This window comes from Jaculus jaculus, chromosome 12 (assembly GCF_020740685.1).
Source record: "Jaculus jaculus isolate mJacJac1 chromosome 12, mJacJac1.mat.Y.cur, whole genome shotgun sequence".
NCBI classification, from domain to species: Eukaryota; Metazoa; Chordata; class Mammalia; order Rodentia; family Dipodidae; genus Jaculus; species Jaculus jaculus.
The window spans coordinates 4,587,873-4,608,241 of NC_059113.1; the positions used below are offsets into that span (position 1 = coordinate 4,587,873).

Consider the following 20,369-nt stretch of genomic DNA (forward strand, 5'->3'; position numbering starts at 1 on the left):
GCTCTACCCTGTTGTACCGTTACGGCACAGCTCACTGGCCTGTCAACCTGATAGAAAGTCAGGTTGCTTCCATTTGGATGACATTATGAATGTGACTGCTGTGACTATTTTTTTAAAATATAGGCTTTCATTTGTCTTAGACAAGTACGTAGGACTAGAATTTCTGAAATAAGTGATAGGTGTGTGTTTGAACTTGCAAAAAGCTATCAGACTCTTGCTGTCATGGGGCTGGAAAGTGCCACATAGCCTGCCGAGGGAGAAATGTCATCAGTGGTCTTTACCAGCACTGGACCCTGCAAACTCTATGGCTGGCCAGCCAGGCCAAGTGTAACAAAAAGTGCCATGGTGACGTGTCTGCTATGGGGGAACCAGCTGCTCTTGGGTTAACTGGAGGCACAGTACCTGGGAGGAAATTCCTGCTTGGTACTGAAAGCCTAATGAAAAGCCTATGGCTAGGGAGCTCATAAGCCTTGAAGGGGGGTGGAATTATTACTATTTTCTGGCTAAAGGGAATATTATGCCCACCAAACTACCCTCTAAATATTTATATTCATGCTCACATGAATTATTGCTACTCTCACTTTTGGTTAGCAAAGCTTCTCTTTTCAAATGCTGGTGACTACTAGGGAGACACAAAACTGCTACCAAAGTACTAAGAAGAAAAGGCAGCGGAGTTTTCAGCACTAAGTGAGACATGTCTGTCACATCCTCCAAGGCTCAGGGGCCACTGAGGAAGAGGTAGTGGGAAGAATGTAAGAACTAAAGGAAGAGGGTGCTTTTCAATACTCTATTCCAGACACAAAATGGCCGTAGTACTCCTGACTTCACAGTTGGCTGATATGCCCTACACAAAACCTGCAGAGCAAAAGGGGAAATAAGATGACATCAAAACAGAAGAGGAACTAGTTGGAAAGAAGGGATTCTGTGAAGATAATGAAGAAGATAGAGGGGAGGAAAGGGAAAGAAGTGAGAGGGGATTATGTCACAGCATATCATGGCATAGCGTCTGTATATATGGAAGTTGTCAATAAAAGTTCTGGACTTTTTTTTTTCAAGGTAGGGTCTCACTCTAGCTCAGGCTGACCTGGAATTCACTATGTAGTCTCAGGGAGGCCTCGAACTCACGGCGATCCTCCTACCTCTGCCTCCTGAGTGCTGGGATTAAAGGCGTGCACCACCACGCCTGGCTAACAGTTGCTGACTTTTGACATGGGTACAGGGGATCGAATTCAAGCCCTTATGCTTGCATGGCAAGCATTCTTACCTGTTGAGGCATTTCTCTATCATCTATCATTTATCTATCTAGCTATCTAGCAATCATTATTTATCTGTCTGAGGAGAGAGAAAAATATAGGATCCTATGTAGCCCAGGCCAGCCTCCAACTTGCTATGTGGCTGAGGATTTCCTCCTGCCTCCACCTTCAGAGTTCTGGGATTGCAGGTTTGTGCCATCATTCCCGGTTTTAGATTCATAATTTCATAAACTGATGGCATAATTAGGAGGTGGTGGGAAGTGTGGCTTTCTGGAGAGCACATGGGGGTACATCATGTTTTAAAAAAACTTTATTGACAACTTCCATAAATATAAACAATACAATGATCATCACCCATTCTCACCAGTCTCCCCTTTCCCCCTCTCAATCTCCCATCCACTGAATCTCTTCTTCTTTCCAACTAGTCTGTCTTTAGTTTTACTGTCATCACCCTTTTCCCTCCTATTGTGCAAGTCTTGGGTGGGTGCCATCAGCCACTGTGAGGTCATGAACACTAAGGGCACTGTGAGTCTCGCAGACAGCCTTGTAAGAGCTCCTCCTCTGGTGCGTACATTCTTTCTGCCTCCTCTTCCACAATGGTCCCTGAGCCTTGGAAAGTGTGAGAGAGATGTCTCACTTAGTGCTGAACACTGAAAAGAGAAGCTCCTCTTGCCAAAAGTGACAGTAGCATTAATATAAGAACAAATATTTACAGGGAAGTTTAATGGACATAATATATCCATTTAGCCAGATAACAGTAGAAGCCCCCCCACCCACCCAAACTAAGGCATATGACCTCCCAAGCCAAAGTCTTTTGATTAGGTTTTCAATACCAGGCAGGTATTCCCTCCTGTGGAGTGGACCTCAAATCCAAATACAGAGCAGTTGGTTTCTCCTATAACAGACATGCCACCATTGTACCAGTTGGTACATTTGGCCTGACTGGCCAGGCATGAGGCTTTCAAGGTCCACTGCTGGAGAAGACTACTGATGATTTTCCTCCCACAAAAGGCTGCTTAATGGCGGAGGTAGGTGGATCTCCATGAGTTCGAGGCCACCCTGAGATTACATAGTGAATTCCAGGTCAGCTGGGCTAGAATGAGACCCTACCTTGAAGAAACAAAACAAAACAAAAAACAAAGGCTACTTAAGTCTTAAAAAATGATTATTTTTAAAAGCTGTCAAACTGATTTCAAAAGTGGTTAACTAAGTCACATGTATGCTAGCAACATGAGAACATCCCAGTTGTTTGCCAGCCAAGCTAGCATGGAACACTGTCTGGAGTGGGCACCCTTAATTACGGATTACACAATGGAGCAATACTTTTCCAAACCCCAAACAAAGCTATCAGATCTGTTAGTGAAATATTAACAAATTCACATTTTAAATAATAATTGACACTAAGTAATCAGGTAACTATATCAACTAGTAAACTACTTACAATTTTTTTAAAAAAATAGATAAAATGGTTGCTACAGAAGGCAAAACATTGATAAACACTTTTTAGGAAACAAAAAATGATCCTCAGGGCTGGAGAGATGGCTTAGCAGTTAAGCGCTTGCCTGTGAAGCCTAAGGACCCTGGCTCAATTCCCCAGGACTCACATTAGCCAAATGCACAAGAGGGCACATGCGTCTGGAGTTCATTTACAGTTATTGGAGGCCCTGGCACCCCATTCTCTCTCCCTCTCTCTCTCTCTCTCTCTCTCTCTGCCTCTTTCTCTCTGTCTGTCACTCTCAAATAAATAAATAAATAAACAAACAAACAAACAAACAAAATTTTTAAATGATCCTCAGTTATAATAAAGAGGTACAATAAAGTAGAAGTAAGCAGAAAAAAAGGAAAATTTTTTGGAGTTTTTATAAGGATATTATTCTCATTGTTTTTTCAAATCTACACTTCTCTTCCAACTTTAAATTATCATGAGATTTTTTAATATTTTATTATTTATTTGTGTGTGAGAGAGAGGGTGGCAGATAAGAGAGAGTGAATGGGCCTGTCAGGGCATCCAACCACTGCAAACAAACTCCAGACACATATGCCACCTTGTGCATCTGGCTTACATGGGTTCTGGGGAACCGAACCTGGGTCCTTAGGCATCCCAGGCAAGTGTCTTAACCACTAAGCCATCTCTCCAGCCCCATATCGTCATTAGGTTTTACTCCCAGGCACTGTGAAAGTTTCAGAAAGTGAACAATATATGAGAACAGTTAAGATGCAGTCCACACACATGTGGAGGGGGTTCTGACCATCCGCTACAGAGTAATCTGCGTGTCCTAGGGATTTGGCCTCAGAGCTTAGGGTGGACTTGCATGCTCCGCCCATGACTTGCTCTCAAGTCCTTGCACATGTTACTTCATCTCTTGGACACACAGCTGTCTCATGTGAAACAGATGACAGCAGCTATTTTTGTGACACCATTATAATGATAAAACAAGGTAACCCGCAAGTTCGCTAAGCCCAGAATCCTTGCTTCCTTCTCTTACAGAACTCTCCTGGATTCTCTGTGTAATGCTGGGAGTCAAACGAGGCACTTAACTTCCTCCCTGGTTTGCACAGTATGAGGGACTCACACAGAAAGAGAAAATTACTGTGGGCACAGAGCCAGGGAAGGGTTCGAGGTGGGCAACACTTGAGCTAGTATAAAAAGGTTATTCTCTCTTTATTTTTGAATCTTAACAACTCCTTGAGATGAAAAGGTGCATTCTGAGAGGAAGGCATGCAAAGAATCTGCTCAACCTTCATCTTTTCCTATTGAGTAACAGAATTTCATGTTGATGATTCTTTTGAGGTACAGTGATATGCCCCAAAATGATGCTTTTGTCAACTGCATATATCACAGTAGCCCCATAAAATCATAGAGATGCTTGATAACAAACAACTCCCTTACAGGTTGCTATACTTGCTATGTTGTGCTCAGTCTCATTCTTTTAGTCTTTGCTCCTTCAACTTACAAAAGTTGACTGTTAAACAGATGTTTTGTTCTGTCAGCCTCACACGTTTTTTATTTATTTATTTATTTATTTATTTGAGAGCGACAGACACAGAGAGAAAGACAGATAGAGGGAGAGAGAGAGGGAATGGGCGCGCCAGGGCTTCCAGCCTCTGCAAACGAACTCCAGACGCGTGCGCCCCCTTGTGCATCTGGCTAACGTGGGACCTGGGGAAGCGAGCCTCGAACCGGGGTCCTTAGGCTTCACAGGCAAGCGCTTAACCGCTAAGCCATCTCTCCATCCCAGCCTCACACATTTTATGTGTACCAAATCTCTCATTACGCCAAGGTCACTTACACAACCTATGTTAACTGTGTTCATGTAAATATGCCCTGTGGTGTTTTTCCAAGGACAGCATCTCCTAATGACTCATCTCAGAATGAGCCTTCATTGTCAAGTGACATACGCCTGTATTGGCATGATCAGGTAGCAGGACTCTCTTGTCTCTGCACTCCCTGCTCCTGGACCCTGGCTTCTGGCTGCGTCTGGCTAATGCAGATCAGGGGCAGGAGATCAGGAAAGAGTGAGTTTGAGGTCGCTTCTGCTTTGACTCCCTTCTGTGGGGTGGCCTTGGCCAGATGAGAACTGCCTCCAATAGTCACAGGTCAAAGTTGGCTGCCACCTCTACTTAGCCTCTGTCTCCAATTTGCATAAGTACCCCATCAGGTTTCGGTGCAACTGTGCCCTGGAGGCTGCTGAGCCCTGGCACTGCACTTCCCTTCACGGACTCACTTCAAACAGCCTACCTTTGTAGACAATCCTTTCCTTCCGGAAGCTCCTGAAATTTCACTATGTGAGCATGCCAAGTCTCTCCTACAGAAGTAAAAACAACCCCCTGCACTATATATTTACTTAATTCTTTCTTTTTACAAATATTCTATTTGGGGCTGGAGAGATGGCTTAGTGGTTAAGCACTTGCCTGTGAAGCCTATGGACCCTGGTTCAAGGCTCAATTCCCCAGGACCCAGGGAAGCCAGATGCACAAGGTGGCACATGCGTCTGGAGTTCGTTTGCAGTGGCTGGAGGCCCTGGTGCGCCCATTCTCCCTCCCTCCCTCCCTCCCTCTCTCTCTCTCTCTCTCTCTCTCTCTCTGTGTGTGTGTGTGTGTGTGTGTGTCATTCTTAAATAAATAAATAAAAATAAAACAAAATTTTTTTTAATATTTTATTTGTGTGCATGGGTTCATGCTTGTGTGCTTGCCAGGGTCTCTTGACATTGCAAACAAATGCCAGACCATGTGCCACCGCCTAGTGCAGCTTGCTGCATGTGGGAGCTGGAGAATTGAACTCAGGCAGGCAGGCTTTGCAAACAAGCACCTGTCGCCTCTGAGCCATGTCCTCAGCCATGCTGAATGCTTTCTAAAGAATGGAGCAGGAACCAGCTGGACCATATGTGGAACAAGATGGCTTATAGACATGTATTTTTTTTTCGAGGTAGGGTCTCACTCTGGCCCAGGCTGACCTGGAATTCACTATGTAGTCTCAGGATGGCCTCCAACTCACAGTGATCCTCCTACCTCTGCCTCACAGAGTGCTGGGATTAAAGGCGTGCGCCACCACGCCCGGCTATATACATGTATTTTACATGGTACAAAAATGTGAGGTGACATACCTACTTTTGTTTAATGCCCTGCATCTCATTTATTCCCACTGCAAAGATGAAATCTTTCCTTCTGCTTGTTTTGGGTGTGGCCCACTCTTCTTTCCCACTTTCAGAGATAGAATTGTGGGGAACTGGTTTGGCATTGTTGTCATCCTTCACAAACCTCCCTCTAAGCATAACGTTAGCTTCTTCCTGAAGAAGTGTTTATTGCATGTTCATTTTCATTCATCTTAAGGTATTTTCCAATTTCCTTTGTATTTTATACATTTGTATTTTAGAGTGGGTTAATGTCATATAGTTACAACTAACCTGGATGTCCCTTACTATGAATGTCTAGACACACTTCATTGTGAGTAAAGTTCATAACTTTGTATTGCGATCATATTGAAACGAATACTTCATTTATCTAGGGATTTACTGAGTATGCATTATGAATGTGTGTGTGTGTGTGCACGCGCGTGAAAGAGTGTGAGTACAGCTGAGCATGTGCTACGGTGTGCATGCGGAGGTCAGAGAGAAGCTCTGTTTCTTGCCTTCCATCTTGTCTAGGCTTAATAAGAATAAACAAAAGAGAAATGGAGGGCTGGAGAGATGGCTTAGCGGTTAAATGCTTGCCTGTGGAGCCTAAGGACCCCGGTTTGAGACTTGGCTCCCCAGGATCCACGTTAGCCAGATGCACAAGGGGGCGCATGCGTCTGGAGTTCGTTTGCAGTGGCTGGAGGCCCTGGCGCGCCCATTCTCTCTCTCTCTCTCTCTCTCTCTCTCTCTCTTTCTCTCTCTGTCTGTCACTCTCAAATAAATAAATTAAATTAAATATTTTTTTAAAAAAGAGAAGTGGAAAAAAGTTTGTTTAGCTTCTAAAATAATTTCTTTTGCTAGTCACATTTTAGAAAATAAACTGCTATATGCATCAGACCTTTTAGATATCTTTCTTCCTGGAGACTGGAGAGATTGCTCAGTGGTTAAAAGCCCTTGTTTGCAAAGCCAGACTGCCTGGGTTCAATTCCCCAGTACCCACATGCAGCCAGGTCCACAAAGTGGTGCATGCATCTGGAGTTTGTTTGTGGTATCAGGAGGCCCTGGTATGCCTATACTCACTCTTCCACTCTCTCTCTTTCTCCCCCCCCTCCCTTAAATAAATACATATAAAAATAAAATTGTTTTTAGAAATCTTTATTCCAATTTCTTTGCTTAGCCATTTCCAAAGGTAGCTTGGTGCTATCCTGAACGCCCACAGCTGCCATTCTTGGATAGCCCAGAAAACTTTCAATTAATTCTGTGTATAACAGGCACAATTCACTTTGTTCCACTTAAGAAGTCCAAGAAGAGAGGAGACATGTTCAACTCTGGTATGATTTTAAAGCCCCTTTCAAAGCCATCATTTGACTTGATACTTTATCTCTAGCTGCTTCCCGTCAGGAAAGACACACACGCAAGAAACTTCTGCCTCTTGGACATGTTTGTCTTTAGTGGCAGCAGGGCTCTTGCAACTGGGTAATGAGGTGAAACACTGCTAGTTGTTACTGGTATTCACAAGAACAAGAATGAGGATTTAGGACTCTCCACCTCATCAATTTCAAAGAACACGGAGTAGACAGTGTGTCTCAGAACACGCCTCAAGGGGGCAGCACTGGTCATAAGGTATTTGTACTTCTTGCTTCTCATGAATCCTAGGTTAAGCAATGGAACAGAACAGTTCCACTTCTCAAACCATTGTCCAGAAAACAAGTCTTTGCCCGAGACTCCAAATCTATAAGAGATCCTGAGTCTTGTGGGTTTCATATGTTTTTCATACAAATTAAAACGACTGCTGTTTAATGTTGCAGGCTGTCTGGTAATAGCAAGGCAATAGTAACTTCAGTTCCGAAATAAATTAACACCAAGATATGCTAATCCTGGATAAGGCCTTATCCTGAGGGTTGGCTTAATGACTGTCAGAGTCCAAACTGTTAAATCTAACAAGCAGAGGACATATAAATCAAGACAAATGTTTGTATCTCATTATGTGCTAGAGGATGGATTCTGTCCTCTACCACTAGATGGGAAAGTTGAGGAGAACTGCATTCTATACACACTCGGCCAGCATGCAGATCTCAGCCCTCGCTGCCATGGTCACAGGACCAAATCCTGAACCCACCATCCTGCACTCGTATCACTAATGACCAAAGCACCTGCCTTATTTACTAGGCTATTCAATCCTTAATAATAGGTGCTGCATTTTACTCAAATTTCTAATGGTGGCAACCACACAGTATCTGGTAGCTTAGGTATACATGGTTAGACTCAACTCTACCATACCTTGACTTCACAATAAATTCCCTGTCTTCATGTTGGCCCCATGATTTGACCTGGCATCAACTTTTAACCAAAGAAAAATATGTCCACCAGAACCATAAATTTTTCCATCTTATAACAATTTATTTGATATCTTATTTTTGAAGCCATACTTTAACAGTGAGCAAAGTTCATAAGCTATAACATATTCTGTAATATGTAAAACCTTACTAATTGGTAAATGAATTAAAGTTTAAAAATTCAGCTTTACCCAGAAGATATATTAGGGAAAGAACCATGATTATTATTTTTCAAAAGTAACATGTTCTTCAGTGAATTTGTAAGTAGTTTCTGTAGCCAGCAACTTTCCGTATTCTATACCTATGTAACTCCATTTGTAAAAATTGTAGCCGGGTGTGGAGGCACATGCCTTTAATCCCAGCACTTGGGAGGCAGAGGTTGGAGGATCGCCGTGAATTAGAGGATACCCTCAGACTACATAGTGAATTCCAAGTCAGCCTGAGCTAGAGTGAGACCCTACCTCGAAAAACCAAAAAAAAAAAAAAAAAAAAAGTCATTATGCAACTTTTAAAGAATGTAATTATTATGTAAAGCAAAATATAGATGCAGAAGTACAAGATGTATTATATTTCCCTGAACTTCACTTCTGGCTTTTTAATAAATATGACTGAACTCAATACTTGTTTGCCAAACATCTTAAAAGTAGTTTAATAGCTAACCATCTAGTAATGGATTATATTTCACAGAGGCCCTTGTGGCAATGCTATAAAAGTCCATGTTTTCTTGTCATATGATTTCTAAGTTTTAGCTCTACCCTAGTTGGCATTAATTTGTATCCTGTTTGACAACATATTGTGCTCTTAAAGAGCTGAATGCAAAATCCACACTGATATTATAAACAATTCTTGGTACTGCAGACATTTAAACTCAGATCTGTTCCATTAAGAGCCCACTTTAGGGGCTGGGGAGACGGCCCAGCAGTTAAGGGTGCTTGCTTACATGCAAAGTTTGCTGGCCCAGGTTGGATTCCCCAGTATCCATATAAAACCAGATGAACTAAGTGGCATAGGCATTTAGAGTTTGTTTGTTGTGCCAAAGGGCCCTGGCGGGTTCTCTCTCTCTCTCTCTCTCTCTCTCTCTCTCTCCAAACAAGTTAGTGCAGAAGGCCCACTGTACTGTTTGAAATGTGCTGAGTGCTCGTCTCCCGTAAAGCCCTTGTGCTTTAACTTGCCTCACGCTTGCTCCTTATCCTCACTGTTGAGAACATGACACAGTCTCAGAGGGAGCCAGGGGTGGCTGAGAAGCTAGAGAGCGCTCACGTGAAAGCTACGCGTTCTTCACTCCAGAGGCAGAGGCGGGAGACTTGCCATGAGTTGAGGCCACCCTGAGACTACAGAGTGAATTTCAGATCAGCCAACTCTAGAGTGAGACCCTACCTCGAAAAACAAACAAACAAGAACAAAACAACGTTCTCAACACTGCTACAGATCATTTTCTTTTCTCTGACTGGTCAATTTGAAGACTGCTCTCATTGGACAATAAATTGGAATGCAGTCAAAACCTAAAAGTGGTTAGTGACCAAAGTGATCAATTTCTCACAGGCATTCATTTGTTGTTTGTTAAAATACTCTATCCTCCCCCACCCTTCTAATACTTTAACTCACAAGAAATATTTTTAAAAGTATTTTATTCATTTATTTGGGAGAGAGAAAGGAGCAGAGAGGGGGAGAGAGACAGAGAGAGAGAGGCATGCCAGGGCCTCTAGCCAATGCAAAAGAACTCCAGGCACATGTGCCACCTTGTGCATCTGGCTTACATGGGTGCTGGGGAACCTAACCTGGGTCCTTAGGATGTGCAGGCAAGTGCCTTAACCACTAAGCCATCTCTCCAGCCCTCACAAGATATCTTAAAAGGTGTAAATCCAACGTTTCCCCTGGGGAGAGCCCAGCCCCCAACCAGTCACCTTGATGGCCAGGCCTGCTGGAGTGAGCTTCTCCGCGTTCCGCTCACTGAGGCAGTCTTCTCCCATCAGAGAAGTGAGGTGCTGCAGACAGGCTGCGTGTCCCTGCGATGCGGCAACGTGCAACAGATTGTTCCCGTTTTCATCATGAATTTTGTCCAGGTTGTCGGCAGCTAGGTGTGGCTGTGTAAACAGTCAGATTAGAAAACTTCAGTAGATAAATCCAAACAAGACCCTTCACAAGTTTTCCTTGGGCTCAGGGAAAAGTCATGACTTGCAGAAGCTCTGGTGGCCATGGAGGGACCTGGGAGATCAGACCCTCGCTGCTATGTTTATTGCTCTCTTGAGCTCTTTTTTTTTGTTAATAATTTCTTATATATTTTATTTACTTGCAAGAGAGAGAAAGAGGCAGACAGAAAGACAGAGGATGGGCACAACAGGGCCTCCAGCCACTGCAAACGAACTCCAGATGCATGCACTGCTTTGTGCATCTGGCTTACATGGGTCCTGGGGAATTGAACCTGGTTCCTCTGGCTTTGCAGGCAAGCACCTTAACTACTAAGCCATCTCTCCAGCCCAAGCTCTTTATTATTATCATTTATTTATTTTGAGAGAGAGAGAAAGAGGCAGAGAGAGAATGGGTATACCAGGGCCTGGGCCATTGTGAGTGCACTCCAGATGCATGCGCCTCCTTGTGCGCATGTATAACATTGAGAGCTTGCGTCACTGTGCTGTGTGGGGCCTGGAGATTACAACATGAGTTCTCAGGCTTCAAAGGTAAGCACCTTAACCACTAAGCCATCTCTCCAGCCCTTAAGCTCTTCTTTAATTTTTTTTCTTTATTTATTTGAGAGAGAAAAAATGGGCATGCAAGGGCCTCTAGCCACTGCAAACAAACTCCAGATGCATGCTCTACCTTCTGCATCTGGCTTTACATGAGTGCTGAAGAACTGAGCTTGGGTCCTTTGGCTTTCCTGGCAAGACCATAAGCGCTAAGCCATTAAGAAGCAGGTTTTCATATGAAACAGGACCATGGGACCAGGACCAATGAGCTGAGAGGCCTCAAGTTGGTTTCTAATCAAACACGATGACTTTTATGCAGCTTCCTGCCTCTGCCACTAGACTGCTAGGTCCTTGGGGAATGAGTTCTGTTTTCATCTGCGTCTCAGACTTGTTGAATGAACAAGCTACTCGTTTCAACCATTTGCTTTGAATTGTGTGAACTGAATTTGACTTTAGAGCGCATGATGATTGTTGCTACTGGTGTTCTCACGGGCTCTTCGGGGTTTCTAACCTCCAGTGAAATTTAGTCTTCGGAGTATGAAGTGGTTGATAGAGAATGTTGGAAAAGCTGAGTGGTGTTAGCATTTGAGAATTCTGAAAGTATGGGAAGGAATGAACCAAAGAGAATTTAGAGGAAAGAGCCAAGGAAAATGGAAAGTACAACTTCAAGACAAAACAAAAAAGAATAATTAGCTTATTTGGTAAAATCATTGTTTCACCATGTTGTCCTGTTATAACCATATCTGTGATAATAAGCCAAGTGCATTGTATTTTATCTTTGCATGTCTTTATACTAAGTGGAATCACATTTCGAATAAGCAATTGTTTCCTTGGATGGGACTTTAATTAGCATCAAAGCATGAGCCCAGGCTTGCTACTGTTTGATCCATGTCTGGAAGCTAGAGAAGAGCCGTATGGGCAGACAGAGCGCTGCTTGGGTTGTCTAGCCAGAGCAGACTTTTCTTACATCATGTCACTTCATGTCTGCGGTCGTTGAAAATATTCATGCTCGGTTGACATGCAGAGCTGGAACTAAGCAAAACCTCCACGTGGGTCAGAGGGCAAGCCAGCTCTCAAGGGAGTGTCTACCTACATATGCTTCACAAACATCCTGGCCCAACTCTTCGGAAGAATGAACAGGATGAAACAGACAGAGCACTGTGTTCAGAGACCTGGCATGTCCGCCACCGGCTGAGAAGTGACTTGCTCACAGAAACCAAGTGAGGGAACCATTTGAGAAGTCAAAGGAAACGCACGAAGATTCCACTGGAAAAGGTTCTGAGTTCTCTTTGTTTCCTTTGTGTTTTAGATAAAATGTCTTTATTCCATCTTTATGCCTAACTACTCAGACATAATGAAAATACAGTAACACTTCTTTGCTTTCCCTCTATTAACTTCCTAGTCTTTGATTTGAAATCTCAAAGGGTCCCATTTCCCAACTAAAGCGATAAGTAAAGATTAACAAGGGGTTTGAGAAATGGATGAGCAGTTATGGCGTTTGCCTGCAAAGCCAAAGGACCCAGGTTTGATTCCCCAGGACCATTGTAAACCAGATGCACAAGGCGACACATGTATCTGGAGTTCATTTGCAACAGCTGGAAGTCCTGGCATGCCCATTCTCTCTTGCTCTCTGTCTCTTTCTCTCTCTCTCTCAAATGAATAAATAAAAATTTCCAAAAAAAGAGTAAACAAGAGAAACAAACACATCATTCTGAAGATAAGTGTAGCTGATAAAAAAAAAAAAAATGGAGTCCTAGATTTGAAAGCTGAGAGAAAATACTCACCAGGAGAGAAATCTGTCCTTCTTTCACAATGTTCAACATGCTTCTTGCTTTTTTCAGGTATTCGCTCCTTTCCTCTGGGCCATGGGAGGTGGTCCAGGCCAGGCCCTTCACCTGCTCCTCTGGTCTGGGCTCTGTTGCTGGGGGCTGCAGGTGGAAGGCCCTGAGCTGGCAGCCAGACAGGGTTTTCTCGAGTTTTGGACTGTGTGGCTCACTGAACGCCTTCTTTAGGAAGTCTTTACCAGGGCTCTCGGGCTCATAGGCAGAGCCGCATTGGAGCAGAGGGGAGAAGCTCTCGGAGTCGTCCGGGGCGAGCTTGTGCTGCTCACGGAGGGCGGCCGCGGCTCTCCGCACGTGAGGGCTTTTCACAGGAGACAGAACGCAGAAGGGCGTCATGTTGGACGGGGCGTTCTCAGTGCTTCCAGGAGAGCAGACTTTGCCAGAAAGGCCATTGATGGTTGTGCATAAACCCAAAATTCTCTTTTCTGTAGTCACCTTGGAAAGAGAGGCCAGCTGCTGACTGGATTTAATGTAAGGCACGTCGAGAATCTCATCCATGTCGAGGTCATAATGTTCCAGCTCGCCCAGCTCCGGGCTGGGCTCAGAGCCCTTCCCCGGCAAGCCTCCCACTCCATCTGCGGGGCCCAGCTCCTCGTGCTGGGGTCCCTGGTCAGACTCAATGCCTTTCTGGTACTCCACTGCGTGACTCTTTTGGTCATCATTTTCATTGTTTTCCAGAGTCTCTGGCTGGTGTTTTAGGGGAGAAACCCGCTTCACTGGACGGAACTTACTGTATACGTCGGCAATTCCTGTCGGCTTTTGTGGGTTTGTAATGAGAGTTGAGACACCACAATTCCAGCTAGAGTTAGAAACTGTTTTTTAAAAAAAAAAAAAAAAAAAAAAAAACAAAAAACAAAAATTAAGAGGAAACTATTAAATTTGGATGCTCAGCACATTTTGGCCATGTAGGAAGACATGGTCCACTAATGCTATGCTTACCTTGAGTCCCTGCACAGAAGGATGAGTTCAGGAGACTGGAAATCCACCAAAAAATACTTCAGGGCTGGAGAGATTGCTTAGTGATTAAGGCGCTTGTCTGTGAAGCCTAAGGACCCATGTTTGACTCTCCAGATCCCATGTAAGCCAGACACACAAAGGTGAGGCAAGCACAAGGTCGCACATGCCCACTAGGTGGTGCAAGCCTGGAGTTTATTGCAGTGGCTGAGGCCCTGCTGCACCAATATTCTCCCTCCCTCTCTCTCTCTCTCTCTTTCTCAATCTGTCTCATGTAAAAAAAGTACACTTACCACTGGAAAACAGAGAACTATAAAAGAAAGGTTTGGGGCTGGAGAGATGTCTTAGTGGTTAAGGTGCTTACCTACAAAACCTAAGGACCCATGTTTGACTCCCCAGAACCCATGTAAGCCAGATGCACATGGTGGTGCGTGAGCCTGGAGTTTGTTCGCAGTAAGTAGCTAGAGGCCCTGGCATGACCATTCTCTTTCTCTCTCTCTCTCTCTCTCTCTCTCTCTCTCTCTCTCTCTCTCTCTCTCTCTCTCTCACACACACACACACACACACACATACACACACAAATGAACAAAAATAAAATATTTTAAGAGAAAATAATGACATACTCCGTGGAACAACTCCAGATGGGAGGGTTAACCTCAGGGTGCTCACTGCTGTTGGGCACAACCAAAGGCCGACAGAGCCTGAGCTAGCAGGTCTACTCCAGCTGCAGCTTTGGCAATAGTCCCTGGTCACAACTGGTTGCTGAGTTTGAAGGACTCATTATTAAGCTCCCTAAATTCAGCCTACTAAATTCTTCCTGCTGGGATGTGTTCTAAAACAAAGTCAGAGAGATTCTGGAACCAAGCAAAGGGATGGGAGTGAGTCTTCTGATTGCTATTAAATTGTGAGTTCTGTCCCCTAAATGGACAACATCTTGGCATGTGGTTTCAGGGGATCTGCACTACACAGTCTACCCCTGAGGCCTTTCTGGCTCCCATGTTTTAGAATCTAAGAAGAGAATGCTATGAACTGTGGAGGGAGGGCTGATTTCTCTCCAATAATGACATCTAGCAAGGGAAGGAAGGTGTCTACATGGCTTCAGGCTACTGCTGCGCTCCCCATTTCTTGGCTGGCGTTCTGAGCTGCAGAACATGCTTGGCCCAGAGCAGACAATTAACAAATGCAAGTATGTGAATTTGAATCTCACTTTGCACAACTCATTAAATCTTTTAACATGCACAAAGTGAATCCTTCTGGGGGATTTGCAGCTTAATTTCACAGGGGACAAAAGTCCTGTTAATAAATCCAGAGGAGTGATAATCACCAAAGAAAGCTAGATTCTCAAAAGTTATTTATAAAATGTAAACTGACAAAGACTAATTCTAGTTAGTCCCTTGTAAATGTAGAAGTTTCTCTCTTTTGTATGGGCTTTTCCTTCTAAAATCTTGAAGCTATGAAAAATTCATGTTTGACATAAATTTCTGCCTAGCTGTCCATTTCTCCCTTCCTTAAGGACAGATGGTAACTTACGTGAAACAATAGACAGGGGCTGGGAGATGGCTCAGCAGGTAAAAGGGCTTGCTGTGTGAGCACGGGGGTCAGAGAGGGCCTGAACTGCCCCCGAGAGCAAATACTCAGCACCCGGACTACAGGACCACTGGGGCTTGCTGGCCAACCAGTCTGACTAAAACCAGCAGCTCTGGGTTCAGTGACAGAGACTGTCTCCTAGAAACAAGTGGAAAGATGAGAAAGGACGTTCAACGTGCTCCTCTGGCCTTCATACAATGTGCACAGGAAGTGCATACACCATACACCCACCACACATGCTAAACACACACCAAAAGGAAAAAAAGCTTAGAAGGTGCAAATTGGCATCTGATTTTATTCATCACCTTCTGAAAAGCTATAAATGTAGTGGGAAAAACCACTCAGTGCCATTTCCGAGATACGTACTTGTCCTTAGGCATGGAATTTGCCAATAGTTTGCCAATTATCTTGATTTCTTTGGAACTTTTAAAAATGTGTATCTCAGAATGTAATAAAAATATTTAGAGCCAAATGACTTAGTGGGTCAATACAATGAGTGCATTGTACTGATATATTTATGTATTATATAAGGTCATGGGTTCAAAGGGCTACTCTTTTATGTTAGCTTTATTTACATGTGAAATTTTTTCCAAGTGATATAGGGAAATGAATACCATATGTTTTCCAGCTGTTTTGTTCTGACAGGAGCCATTAAGAACACTCTATGAAAATGAATTCTGAGTCTTATGAAAACACTTTTTTTTCCACAGAAAGATCTAGAAACTGAAGAAGGAGTGTCAACATTTAGGTTTGTTATCCTTTCCCTCATTAAAACCTATGGCTCTTTCTAGGCTCAGGGTAAAATTTGTGCTTTCCAGTCTAAGCCTTGACTGCTAAGAAAAAAAATAGATTAATGAGTTTTCATGAGAATGCTTTCATTTGTAGTTACATCATACGCTTGGTTGAGAGGAAATGCAAATTCATGCTATTGACAAAAGACAAAATTCAATTAACTTATTTTTCCCAAGCTACACAAACACATATAAGAAAAAGAATTATTAATGTCTAACAAGATTTCCACTTCCAGTTCTTCAAAGCTATCAAAAAATTCATTTATAATATTGCCCTGCTCTAATACTATAATAAAATTCTTATCATCCTGAAAGCAAATTACAAACTAATTATGGTTACTAGAAAGATTTGTTCTATGGAAGTCAGGAATAAATTCTTTACATACTAACATAGTTTAAACCCCTGAAGTTTTTTTCATGTCTACCTTAGATCTTTACAAAGTTTCACCAGAACGAGATCTTTGTCTAATTTGTCTCTCTGCTCCTCAAAATGCTCAAAAACTTGCTTTACTTAAGTAGGTTTATAGTGGGTTAATTTTTAGCATCTTATGAAAGTAAGCATGCTTAATATGCCTTAAGCCTATCTACTTGATTGTATCGCAGCTTTTCTAAGACTGTCAGTAGGAAAAGAGATGCTTTGATGCTGACTGAAAGCAGAGCGCTGGCTTGGTCTGTGCTGCTGCCTGGCGCTTCTGAGCATCAGTAAGGCATGTCAGTCACCTCATAACCATTCAAACCTGGCCCTTTCCCCACAAGCACTAGTCGTGAGCACAGACCTGGTGCGTGCAAGGGTCTGTGCCAGGCATGATCCAAGTACAAGGTCTCTCTGCCTCTCTGCCCCCTGCCCTCCTCCTCCTCCTCCTTCTCTCTCCCTCTCTCCGCTCTTCCAAACACATTCCTCTTGATCCTGGCCTGAGTAACCGCAGTACCATTTGGGCAGCTTGTCAACTAATTCATCCTCAAGGCACTGTTGATCCTTCTGTTTCTGTGCCCCTTGCCCCACATCCCTCAGGCACCCTCTTAAACCTGGACCCCACCCCCTGTTTTTCTTTTTCTTTTGCATCTCCGCTGTCTTCACTGAGCGATATGGGACCTTTCCTCACAGCCTCCATAAGCGAGTTTTCCTTGCTCCCTTGCTCTCCTGAGATAATGTTGACTGTCACTCAAAATCAGCTCAAAAACAGGCTGGAGAGATGGCTTAGCAGTTACAGCACTTGTCTGCAAAGCCAAGGGACCACAGTTTGATTCCCCAGGACCCATGTAAGCCAGATGCACAAGGTGGCACATGCAGCTGCAGTTCACTTGCAGCGGCTAGAGGCCTTGGCTCACCCATTCTCGACCTCCCCTCAAATAAATGATAAGATATTTTTTTAAAAAATATCTCAAAAGCATCAGAAGTTCCTATATTGCCTAAAACACTATTTCCTCATGTGTGGGATGCATGACCCCACTGTGTCTGAGAGGCACCCAGGACCCGTGCTACACATACTTGATTTATAGAGAATGTGATGTATTCACCATTCAGTTCTTCCTCCCAATTCTTGTAAAGAGTCTCAGTTTTGTGCTAGAAGGAATTTAATTATTCTCCCAAACTTAAGAAGCCCTTTAGGAAGTGACACTATAGGCATTAGGCTTATAGACATTCATAAACAGTATTAATGGGAAGGTTTTATGCTCATCATATTTATTTTAATGATGGCCTTGATTTATTTCAAGAAATATAGGTCTTCAGCAGGGCGTGTTGGTACACGCCTTTAATCCCAGCACTCAGGAGACGCAGGTAGGAGGATCGCTATGAGTGCAAGGCCACTCTGAGGCTATATAGTAAATTCCAGGTCACCCTGAGCTAGAATGAGACCCTACATCAAAAAATGAACAATAATAATAAAAAGAAATATAGGTCTTCTATTTACAAGAGTGGCATGGGTCCCTCTAAACACAAATATTTAAAAATAAAGTGCTAGATAGGGGCTGGAGAGATAGCTTAACTATTAAGGCATTTGCCTACAAAGCCAAAGGACCCAGGCTTGATTCTCTAGAACCCACCTAAGCCAGATGCACAAGGGGGCACATGCATCTGGAGTTTGTTTGCAGTGGTTGGAAGCACTGGCATGCCCATTCTCAATCTCTCTCTCTCTCTCCCTCTCTCTCTCTCTTTCTCTCTTGCTCTCTCCCAAATAAATAAAGTATATTAAAAAAAAATAAAAAATAAAAATAAAGTGGTACAGAAAAATACATTAAGTATCTATAGTGCAAGTAAAATTAAAGCAATAGAGGGAGACTTTGGATAGAACATATAATATGAAAATGATATGTAACTTACAAGGTGTGGAAAACACTGGTTTCAGGTTGATAGCAAAATTCCTTAGCAGTTCTTTCATCCATTTTCTAGTTGGCCTTCTCTTCTCAGTATTCATGACTCCCAGGCACTACTTTTCTTGCTCCTCCACTGCTAACTTCACTCTTTCTGGGTCTGTAACTTCCTTCCTTCATCACCCTGCCCTTGGTGTGTCCTTTCCTGCAATGCCCTTGCTTGTAGTCTCTGCCTAAGAACCACGTGCATCTCCCAGACCTGCATGGGGCATCACCCGTTGACCTACTTCCTATGGCTCTCAGGGAACAGCTGTTCCTTGCTTCTCAGTGCCCTGGCAATATGGGCACACACCCAGAGCCAGGCAGTTCTGGTGGCGATGCACCAGTCATACCTTTCCTGAGAGTCCCAGGGAAAAGATTCCTCAAGGACCTACTGACATTTGTAACTATCCCATCACCTAGCACAGAACCTCAAAGGCACTGGGGTGGAGTGGCCAAATACTTCACCAAATGAATGAGTGAATGAAGTGGAAAAGGAAGGAAAATGCCAGGGTATAGATGGCAAACATTAGCCACCCTGTGGGCACACCATGCTGAACTTTTGAGTGATGGTAAGCTAGTGCAGGCGTGCTGCCTATCGAGGCCCTTTCCTGTACTTCCTGTAGCTAGTTCTTAGTCCTCTCGGCTGCAGGACAAAGAGGCTGGACTGTGTTATTACCAAGAGCCGATCTACTTTAAATTTCTGTGACAGTATAGAATGTCTCCAAATCACAGGGCTGTTTATTCTGACTCACTAAGAAACATTATGATTCTTTTGGATTCATGTATTTTACCAGATCCTCACAAATTTGTAATTATGAGGCTATGCTGATTGCTGACACAGAATAATTCCTTGGCTCTTAGTCTGATAAATTAGTATTTTCTTAAGAAGATAATGTACAGTTTGCTGTTGCCATGGTGGATCCAACTTCTGAGACTAAACATCAATTCTGGCTCTTAAAATGCCCATTTATTTTACTTCTAAATATGGACTTGTATGCCTAGATTAGAATGTTAGCTGGAGGCAGCAAGAAGAGAAAGAAAATGGTTATGTCAAGTTAAATGGGTTCTGTTTTCCAGCAGAAAGAAAGTGGCTTTAGCTTTAGCTTTAGCTGCAGTTACTTTAAGTACACATGACAACCCGCCACGCAGCCACAGTCACTGAAAAGGGGCTGCTTGAGGGTCAGACGTTCCATGTTCTCCAACCTTCACTGCCCTTCATTTTCACCCATGCAAAGGGCTTAGGAAAGATTAGGCGGGTGTCAGTATCATGCGCCTCTTTACCTGAGGCAAACTGAAATCGGCACCAAGCCCACGAGTGACTCGCCACACAAGCTCTGGGAGCGACGGCGCGGCTTCTCCATGACAGCAGGAAGAAGGGTGTGGTCTGGACAGTGACTTGCTGGGCTGCCCTCAAAGATTAGACCCATTGCAACCTGATCCGACTAGGTTGAGAAGAGTGACTGTGTCTGTGAAAGGAACACAAGTTTCTAGAATGTTCCAACAGGGTTGTTGGCTCTTCCCTTTCACTGAGACCACAGGCCCTTTAGTGAGCGTATCCTGAGGGTACAAAATGCCAGTCACTGATCAATGACCATTAAGGTGCTGTGGAAAATAGTTATTGATTTGAGTTCCAAACCTCCCATCTTTAAATGGCTACTGATATCAAACAGCTGTTATCAAATGTGCCAGCTTCATGTTTTATTACTCCCAGCTCTCCCCGTAGCTATGGAGACCTGCTCAGATAACTTGGCAGCTTATCTATGCCTGTTCCTTTGTCTGAGAAAGCTCACTGACAAGCTCAAGGCCTATGATCCTGGACAGAAAGCATACTTCTTTACCAAAAAGGCATATTCTATCGTGACATCAGACTTAATAGTTTGACAAGGTTAAATCTTTAATCTTCAGAAGTACAGTAGTCACAGAATTGCAACCGAAGGAAGTCTGAAGAAAGCACG

General features: G+C 43.5%; 1 protein-coding gene across 8 annotated transcripts in view; it reads right to left on the reverse strand.

The window, feature by feature from the left end:
• LOC101603740 (synuclein alpha interacting protein) overlaps positions 1–20,369 on the reverse strand; it is a 169,555-nt gene that overhangs the window by 37,614 nt on the left and 111,572 nt on the right. For 5 of the 8 annotated variants that reach the window (XM_045130951.1, XM_045130950.1, XM_045130952.1 and 2 more), the window contains 2 exons: positions 12,671–13,539; positions 10,107–10,286 (listed from right to left, as the gene is read on the reverse strand). The exons of the other annotated variants lie outside the window; for them this stretch is intronic. In XM_045130951.1, coding sequence (XP_044986886.1) covers positions 10,107–10,286; positions 12,671–13,539 — 1,049 coding nt within the window. The remainder of the gene's footprint in view (positions 1–10,106; positions 10,287–12,670; positions 13,540–20,369) is intronic. 8 annotated transcript variants of the gene reach the window in all.